This window comes from Pipistrellus hanaki (assembly GCF_964339955.1).
Source record: "Pipistrellus hanaki genome assembly, chromosome: 9".
NCBI classification, from domain to species: Eukaryota; Metazoa; Chordata; class Mammalia; order Chiroptera; family Vespertilionidae; genus Pipistrellus; species Pipistrellus hanaki.
In genome coordinates, this window is record NC_140511.1 from 47,008,228 (window position 1) to 47,017,021 (window position 8,794).

General features: G+C 54.7%; 1 protein-coding gene across 6 annotated transcripts in view; it reads left to right on the forward strand.

The window, feature by feature from the left end:
- Nucleotides 1–8,794, forward strand: part of PPFIBP2 (PPFIA binding protein 2) — a 203,521-nt gene that overhangs the window by 88,059 nt on the left and 106,668 nt on the right. For 2 of the 6 annotated variants that reach the window (XM_084894165.1, XM_084894168.1), the window contains 9 exons: nucleotides 193–343; nucleotides 626–737; nucleotides 971–1,059; nucleotides 1,364–1,486; nucleotides 2,704–2,829; nucleotides 3,524–3,712; nucleotides 4,587–4,757; nucleotides 6,915–6,980; nucleotides 8,290–8,586. In XM_084894165.1, coding sequence (XP_084750291.1) covers nucleotides 193–343; nucleotides 626–737; nucleotides 971–1,059; nucleotides 1,364–1,486; nucleotides 2,704–2,829; nucleotides 3,524–3,712; nucleotides 4,587–4,757; nucleotides 6,915–6,980; nucleotides 8,290–8,361 — 1,099 coding nt within the window. In that variant the 3' untranslated portion in view covers nucleotides 8,362–8,586. Of the gene's footprint in view, nucleotides 1–192; nucleotides 344–625; nucleotides 738–970; nucleotides 1,060–1,363; nucleotides 1,487–2,703; nucleotides 2,830–3,523; nucleotides 3,713–4,586; nucleotides 5,344–6,914; nucleotides 6,981–8,289; nucleotides 8,587–8,794 lie in introns of those variants that run through there. The other 4 variants (XM_084894163.1, XM_084894164.1, XM_084894167.1 and 1 more) reach the window with 4 other exon arrangements.

The window sequence follows — 8,794 nt, forward strand, 5'->3', positions numbered from 1 at the left end:
TTTAATTCAGACCAGCTGCCACCACCGGAAACTAGAGACCACCTCAGATGAGGGTGTAGAATTTTTTTCACCTAGATCCCATGGTGGGGAGCATTTGTTAAAACATAGCCCCCCTCTTTGTGAGGCTCAGTTATGTACAGAGGGAGCCTCAGGCCCCCCACTCACAGACAGTGCTGTCTTCCTGCTTCCCAGTGACCCCAATGCCCCCTTCGCCCAGTGGAATACGGAGCGCGTGTGCATGTGGCTGGAGGACTTCGGCCTGGCTCAGTACGTGATCTTTGCCAGACAGTGGGTGACTTCTGGCCACACTTTACTGACCGCTACCCCTCAGGACATGGAAAAGGTAAGAGCTGAGCCTCCAGGCAAGGAGATTCCCATCTTTCCCCAAACTGATGCCTGGGAGGTGCCCCAATCCTCCTGGACCCCTTTTCTCCCACCCCCCACTCTACACACAACAGAGTGGACAAAGCAGGCCCAGACTCCCTCTGTTGCTGCAAATTGATCCCTTGTTGCTGTGCGGGATTCTGCTGCCACCCAGGTGGAATATCTCCACCCAGACACAGCATCCTCTGAAGGCTAAGCTGCTCGCCAAAAATTCACATCTGTCTTCATCTTTCAATTTCAGGAGCTGGGAATTAAGCACCCTCTTCACAGGAAGAAGCTGGTTTTAGCAGTAAAAGCCATCAACACCAAGCAGGAGGAGAAGTCTGCACTCCTGGACCACATCTGGGTGACACGTAAGGACAAGCTTCTGTGCATTATGTCTCTGGCAGCTCCTCGGGGGAGACGGTTTCCCTGGGAATATGTGTCTCAAAGACGCTGTCTCCTTGGGGAAGGCAGATGGATTACTAAACCTTATGGCGAGTACAGCCGGAACTCCAGAATGAGCATCTGCTGCCCCCTTTCCTTTGGCACCCACATCCTCCCATTCTCTCGAATCCTACTCACCCGTTTCCTCCTGTTTCTGCAGGTTGGCTTGATGATATTGGCTTACCCCAGTACAAAGACCAGTTTCATGAATCCAGAGTTGATGGGCGCATGCTGCAGTACCTGACTGTGGTAAGGGTTTTCCCTTTCAATAGTTCACTCGTCCCTGTGAGCACTCAGCTCAGGTGTCCCTGGGGTGGCTATTTTAAACTTGATTCCCTCACACTCTTACGGTCTGAAAATCGTGGTGTTTGTCACATAAGGGGTGCCAAGTAGCCAAATCCGAACCATCGTGCTAAGAAAAGCTGTTGGTGTGTCCACGTGCACCTGCCTAGATGTGGTGGGCTTGTCTGTGTTTGGTCTGAGAAGGGACCTCGGGGGGGTCTTTTGTCACTTTGGAAACTCTGGTTCATCAACCAAAACTTTCCTCTTCCAGAATGACCTACTCTTTTTAAAAGTCACCAGCCAACTACATCATCTCAGCATCAAATGTGCCATTCACGTGCTGCACGTCAACAAGTTCAACCCCCACTGCCTGCACCGGCGGCCAGCTGATGAGGTGAGGGCTGGACCGTACCTATCTGGGTAGCCCAGAACTAGGACATCTGTAAGATTGGGTATAAGAAAACAAGAGTAACATCGTCACAAACTGGCTGCTTTTCAGACTTTGCTGCTCCCGCCCTCTGGCCCGCATAAGTGTGTGTCTCCCCAAGGGAAGATGGGAACTTGAAGGTCTGGTGGCTCCTGTGAGGCACAAAGCATAGACCACTTTGTGCCCCACAGGAGCCACCAGACCTTCAAGTTCCCACCTTCCCTTGGGGAGACAAGAGGGTGGGGGCAGCAAGTCTTGCACAGCCATCATAATAACGAAAGGCAATAAGGAAATGTGCAAAGGAGAGGGAGGGAAGAGGCAAAACAAATATGGGTGTCAAAGGAGGCAGAGGAGAGGAGATGAGGAGCCCATAAGGAACCAGACATTGTGGACTAGATCTCCCTATTCGTAGATATGAAATTAACTGACCTCCAGTCCTGGGTGCACAGGGGATCCATGAGCAGGTTTTTTCTAGAGAATAAACTGTGTCATTAAACACAGCAACCCAAATTCTGGAGGAGTCCCTGGTCATGTTCCGTGAACCTCAGAGCTCCTGGTGGGCCCTGAAGCTAACGGGCTGTGACTACACCCCGTCTCCCATGTTCCTGGGAACTAAGTCTAATGCTCTAAGATTGACTCTGAGGGACTAACAACACCTACCCTTACCCTCCACCACCTATTTTTTCCCTGTTCAGCAAATAAGTTTTCTGTACAATGGGCACATGCTGGGTATTTTGAAGACCCGTTGCCACTGGAGGGCACTTAGGCACAAGTATCTCAGTGTGTGCTCTCCTAAAACATCGGGCCACGCCAGGGAGATGTGTTTGTCTATAAAACACTCAGCTCATAATCGACAGTCCTCTTTAAGGTTACGTTGAATCACTGAATGAATGGCTCTGTGCCCTTGGGGACTATTGTTTCCAAAGTTAACCAGAGAGTTAGGGAATAACAGGATTCTGGAATCGGATAGCTCAGTGTAGAATATCCTGCCTGATACCATGAGAGCTCCGTTTCCTGGAAACTGGAAATGCTCTCGGGCAACTGGTCTTGCCACCTGAGTCCCTGGGGGCATGGGACTTGTCTTCTGGCGAGGCAGCCGGGGCGGGCTCATTCCCGGGGACTGCTCCACAGAGCGCCACGGTGGGGTCGGTTAGACCTAATCTCATGGTTCTTCTCCGTCACAGGGCAACCTTTCTGCTTCAGAAGTTGTGCAGTGGTCCAACCACAGGGTGATGGAGTGGTTGCGATCCGTGGACCTGGCGGAGTATGCACCCAACCTTCGTGGGAGCGGCGTCCACGGAGGTCTCATTGTGAGTGGCTCTTTGGACCAGCCCACCTGCCTCAGTGAAAGCTGGGCTATTCAGGAATTGCTTTCTTCAGGGCTAGACATCAGTCCTAGTAAAAATATTTGATATTTCACCTGAAATCCTTGTACAAGTTGAAATCTCAAAGTGTTTTTGATAATTTGTGGTTGAGAATTAATATACCTCATAGAAGCAAGACGGCCCCTGGAAGGACTTGCCTAGCCACAGACCAGAGAGTTCCGGGGAAAGGGGCTGGGTGAGAATCAGCCCTCAGCTCTACCTCCTCCTATAGAACATGGGGGCCAGAGAGGACAGCTCATTCCCCCTCCAAATGTAGCTTCCTGCTTGCCGTGATACAGTCCTCATCTTCACTCAGATCTGTCAAGTGGCGAAGCCAGCAGGGATATGAAGGGGTGGCTTGGATGTCAACCAGAGTGGAGTCTGGGAGGTGTGCTTATCTAAGAAGTCACAGTTCTCTGCTCGTCTGTGAAAAGGAGATGATCGGTCAGCAGCTGTGCTAGTGTCTGCTCAAAGCCAGGCTCTGGGCCAGGTAGAGAGGGGCGTGGGACACAGGTCAAGTGCGAGCTTCAGCTGTTCTCTGCAGGCGCACCCAGGCCCGCAGTGGTGGGGGAGCTCATTTCTTAGTCATCACCTGGAGCCCCTTCGTCACCCCTGGGCAGCTTGTCTGGTTTCTTCTTAGATCCTGGAGCCACGCTTCACTGGGGACACCCTGGCTATGCTTCTCAACATCCCCCCACAAAAGACGCTCCTCAGACGCCACCTAACTACAAAATTCAATGCTCTGATTGGTCCTGAGGCTGAACAGGAGAAGCGGGAGAAAATGACCTCACCAGCTTACACACCACTGACCACCACAGCCAAAGTCCGGGTGAGTGGCAACACCTTCTACGGCAGTCCGGCGGCCCTCCTCCTGCCCTCGTGCTGCACAGCCGTGACCCAGCACCCGGGGCCAACCCCGTGCGTGCACCTGGACCAGGAGCTCTCTCAGCTCTGCTGTGGTCTCACTGTTGGCGTGTTAGCTCCCGGCCACACTTGAGTCCAAGTGCGGGTTGCTTAACATGGACATCACGTGCAGGAAGCAGTTACTCTCGAGAGGCTAGGAGCTTGTCCTCTACCTTGCCTCACTTTCCCAGGCCTGAGCTCCCTGCAGTCAAACCCAGTTTTGTGCTACAGGAGTGTTCCCCTTGGCAGCTGGCACATAGTTAACCAGTTGTCCAAGTAATGGGGCTCTCAGAATGCCACCAAGCCCATCTGACCTGTCTGAGCCACACGGTCCTCAGAGCAGGTCCTTCCCAGACCTCTTTCGCCAAGGGAGCAGGACAGAAAGTGTGTCTGGGGAAACACTGCTGGGCGCAGCTGGAGGGGGGAAAGGAGGGCCAGCAGGCCTGTCCCCTGTGGCTCCACAAGGGCAAGGAGAACTCCCCTGTGTGGCACCAGCAGCTGTGGTGGGGCAGGGCTCTAGGCATCCCTGTCCCCGGGCAATGCCAGCATCCCTGCTGGGTCAGGAGGCATGTGTCTCAGGAGTGGAGTCTTGGGGGGACAGCACTCCACATGAGATCATTTACCTGTTGGTCTTTCCCCAGCATAGATATTGCTTACAGGGGCTCTGTTTGGTTAAGAGAGTTTTTCCAGAAGCATTTGACTTGCATCTTTCTCAGAGGCCTGCCGTGTAAGGTATGGTCAGTCATATCTGCATCCCAGCTTGACGATCTCCTCATAATCTTGCGTTTGCTGTGTTTTAGCCAAGGAAACTGGGATTCTCACATTTTGGAAACATAAGGAAGAAGAAGTTTGATGAATCGACGGACTACATCTGCCCCATGGAGCCCAGTGACAGCGTCGGTGACAGGGTCTACAGTGGCTACCGGGGCCCCGGCCCACTCGATGCCCCCGAAGTGGATGGGCTGGACCAGGTGGGATAGATTTGCTGATGCCCCTGTCACCTGTCCTCTCTGTGCACCCTGAGAACTCACAGTAACACCGTGTGTGTCAGCACATAATTGCATCTCACCCCCGTGCGTGTGCATGGCTCGCAGAGAACACTCAGCCATCGTGTTCCCCTGGGCCTGTCTCTCGAACCCCGAGGGTGGCCAGGGCATGGAGTCGCACCTTTGCTGAGGGGCCAGACTTTGGGAACGGTTGCTAAAGGTGCTCTCACTCAGGGGGAAAGACACTAAAAGAAGCCTGTACATTTTTAGTACTTCTCGGTGCCCCATCTTCAGCACCCGTGGGAATAGACGAGCTTGGACACAGGTCCTGAGACCGTGGACCATCGCCAGGGCCTCACTCCCGGGCCCGTCCACTGTGCTTCAGTTGAAGGGCAATCTCAAGTGCCTTAGGCCTGTGCCACAGTCTCGGCTGGGATCCCAGGGACAGCAGCAGGGTTTTCTGCCGCCACGACAAGGTCCCTGTGCTGTGCCTTACTACAGAGGTGGTCGCTTCCTCCTGGTAATAAAACGGTATTTATGTGGAAAGCAAACCATACAGCACGTCTTTAGTCTTGGTGGGGAAGAGAGCCGAGCACATCTGGAGATGAGTCCTGCCCCCTGCATCGTGTGACCACCAGCGGCACCCAGCCGGAGGACGGGTCCTCGCCATGCACACTATGGATTTGCCGAGTGTCATGGACAAGGAGGAGAGCCAGGGAAGGGCCCCCATCCCAAAATCCTTCAGAGGAGGCCGGTGGCCCTGTGGTCTCAGGCTCCACCCCCCTCGTCTCTCACACACACATGTCCTGACTGTAGGTCACATCTCACGTGCAGACCCCACAGTTGGTTTCTGTTTCGGCGGCGTGGGCCACCCAGTGAAGGCGGCGGTGGGGAGACAAGGAGGTGGCCTTGCTGGCAGGACTTTCTGCTCTTTCATGTGCTTTGCCAGCTTCTCTGTTATGGGCCCAGCTGGGCCCCTAGCCACCGTGGGGGTTGGTCCGCCTGTGCTGGCAGGGCTGCAAAGACCTGCTTCCTGATTTAGAGGCTGACTAACTGATAATGGGTCTTCCAGACTGGCTTTGTCTGGCCAAGGACTGCGTGAGAGACACGCCTGGGCTCCTGCCCAGGAGATTCCAGCTTGCCCAGGGCAGCTTTTGGCTCCACTGGGTCCCCCAGGGCCTCATCTGCAGAAGCCTAACAGCCTCATTGTGACCCCGTTGAGGACACTCTGATTCTGTCCCAGATGGAGCCAGTGCTCAGATTTGCTTCTTAAACTACTTGTAACCTCAGGCCATGGCCTCTGTCTAGTCTCCCCTCACTTTCGGCCAGTGAGAGATGGACGAGCTCACCTGCTGGCACGGCTGGTGTTTGATGCCAGTGCCTAGGACCTTGAGTGGCAGGTGCGTCTAGAGGTTGGTCCCTGGGTACCACACGTTGTAGAACCATAGTCAGGGCAGGTTCTGACCCTCCTTCCTTTCTTTTCTAATTTCAGAGAGGAAGGGAGATGGAGAAAGAGGAACATCAATGATGAGGGAGAATCCTGAATCAGCTGCCTCCTACACACCCGCTACTGGGAATCGAACCATGATCTCCTGGTTCATGGGTTGATGCTCAACCACTGAGCCACACCAGCTGGGCTATCCCTTACTTCTTATTGCATCCCTGGGAGGGTATCCCTGTATGTGCCTGTTTTCAAACTGCATGGAATTACATCACTGATTCTCCGTGTGGGCACAAGCAAGGCCTTCATCCCCGTGTGGGCCCCCATTTTCCCACCTGTGAAATCCTCCCTGAGGATGCTCCCTGTGCCTGTGCCGGGCATTGGAGTCCGGGGTCCTATTGGTGCCAGAAGTCATCTGTGTATTCAGCATCCTGAAGGCCTTCCTCTCTGCTCTGGAAATAGAGCCTTGGGCATATAGGAAAGGGCTGCTGCTGGACCCAGGAGAGCATGTGCATGGCAGTGTGGGACACTGGAGGCTCCGTGTTTCCCCGGGGACAGAGGTGGCATGTGCTCTCAGGGCCTGGCCCACACCTGTCTGCACCCGGAGGGGAGCATGCCCAAGCTGTAGAAGATGCGCATGCCATTTCTGTGAGTCAGAGTGGAGTCCACGTGTGCTGACCGGGCCGCTGCCCGTTTTACAGATGGCACCTTCAGAAGGCACGGTGACGCAGATAGGGCTCCTCTCCCAAGACATTCACCGCCTCACGGTAGGACCCTGACGCTCTCCACAGAACAGGTGCTGGGATGAGATTGGTGAGGTGGTGCACAAGGCCTGGGACGGCCCTGTCCCCACTCCAGAACCTGTGTCATCAGCAGCTCTCGGGTGGGATGGAGGTGGTGGTGCAGAGAGAACAAAGGAGGGTGCTGGGCGCTGGGGCCAGAGCCTGAGCCAGCCCTTAGGCAGCAGGCGGTGCATATGCCTTCTCCACGGGCCTGCTGCTGGGCCTGAGCAGTTCAGGGGCCTGGGGAGGGTTATGGACCTCGATTAAAAACCAACTAAAGCACACCAGGCCTCAGGTCCTCTTCCCAGACTCAGAGCTGGTGAGGAAACCGAGATGCTCAGTAGCTCTGGTCACCTGCCCAGTCAGCCCAATGCCCCGCCTCACCTCTGGCCTGGTGGGCACTATTCTACCCTCTTTGCCCTTGGGCCCCACATATGTCTCATCATGCCTCTGACATCCTGAATATCAAGTCACATGCACACATACTGCTGTGTCCAGCAGGCAGCCTGGTCTCGGGGAGAGGAGCACCCCGGGAGTGAGGCTAGCCTGGTTCACGCCCCTGTGGGGAAGTCGAGAGAGTCATTCTCCCTCCGAGCTTCAGTTTCTGTGAAGCAAAGCTAACATTAGCCTCCTTGCAAGATGCACAGGCAGATTAGAACAGGCAGGAAGAGGCTATCCCCACCTCACGTTGTGGGGGCCCCATACAGTTTAGGTCCTGTTGGTTCCCATAGAGACAGGTTATAAAGGCTGTATTCAAGGGTGTGATCAGGGCAGAGGACATCTCCCTGAATCCAAGTGGGATCATTTTTATTCAGTTGTTTTTTCTTGTCTCACCCACCTAAATGACCACTCAGCTCTGACCTTCTCACCTCTAATAGGTTTCTTGGGGCCTTGAAAATAGCAGCTTTACCTAAGGCAGTGGTCGGTAAACGCATTAGTCAGCAGAGCCAAATATCAACAGTATAACGATTGAAATTTCTTTTGAGAGCCAGATATTTTAAACCTAAACTATATTATTAACTTAATTAGGGTACTCCTAAGCTGGGCTTTGCAAAAAACTCAAGGGGCCCAAGAGCCGCATGTGGCTCGCGAGCTGCGGTTTGCTGACCACTGACCTACGGTATAAGCAATTTATCATCTTGATCATGCTGTCTGATCTGACCCAATGCACAGGGTCCCTGGGGCACCATGAACTTATAGGGTCAGGTGGGACCTCCCCTAGTGCCCACTGCTTCCCACATAGCTGCCTTGACCCAAACCCCGTCCAACCGCACCTTCGGCTGTGACCTTTCAGACCATGCTGAACCAGGACCAGATGCTGAACGACTCTCCCCTGGCTGCTCCCAACTCCGAGGACTGGAGGTGACTTCGTGGCGGAGAGCCGGAGAGGCAGGCGCGTGCGGACCCCAGGCTCTGCTGCAGCGGGGAGCTGGCACACAGCCTCGGCAGAGCCAGGCGGAGGCGGGCCGGGCGCCTGGGACGTGGGTGCTGGCGGCAGGGCACTGGGGCTTGGACAGATGTGGCCCCAGCGCCCCACATCTTCAACAGTGCTGTGCCCTTCGCCGCAGCTTTTATACCTTTTGTACTTTTATATGTGGCTGTGACCCCTTTTGTGTGGAGGCCGTGAGATGTGGGTGCAGACGCAGCTATTCCTGGTGGCCAGGGACCGAGTGAGAGACACGGGGGGGCTCTTCTACCAAAGGGCGGGGCTGAGCGTGCATAAAGGCTCTTCTGGAGAAGTGCTGAGACCACCCTCTGAGTGCGATTGGTCACTGAGCTGGGCCAGAGGCTAACAGGGC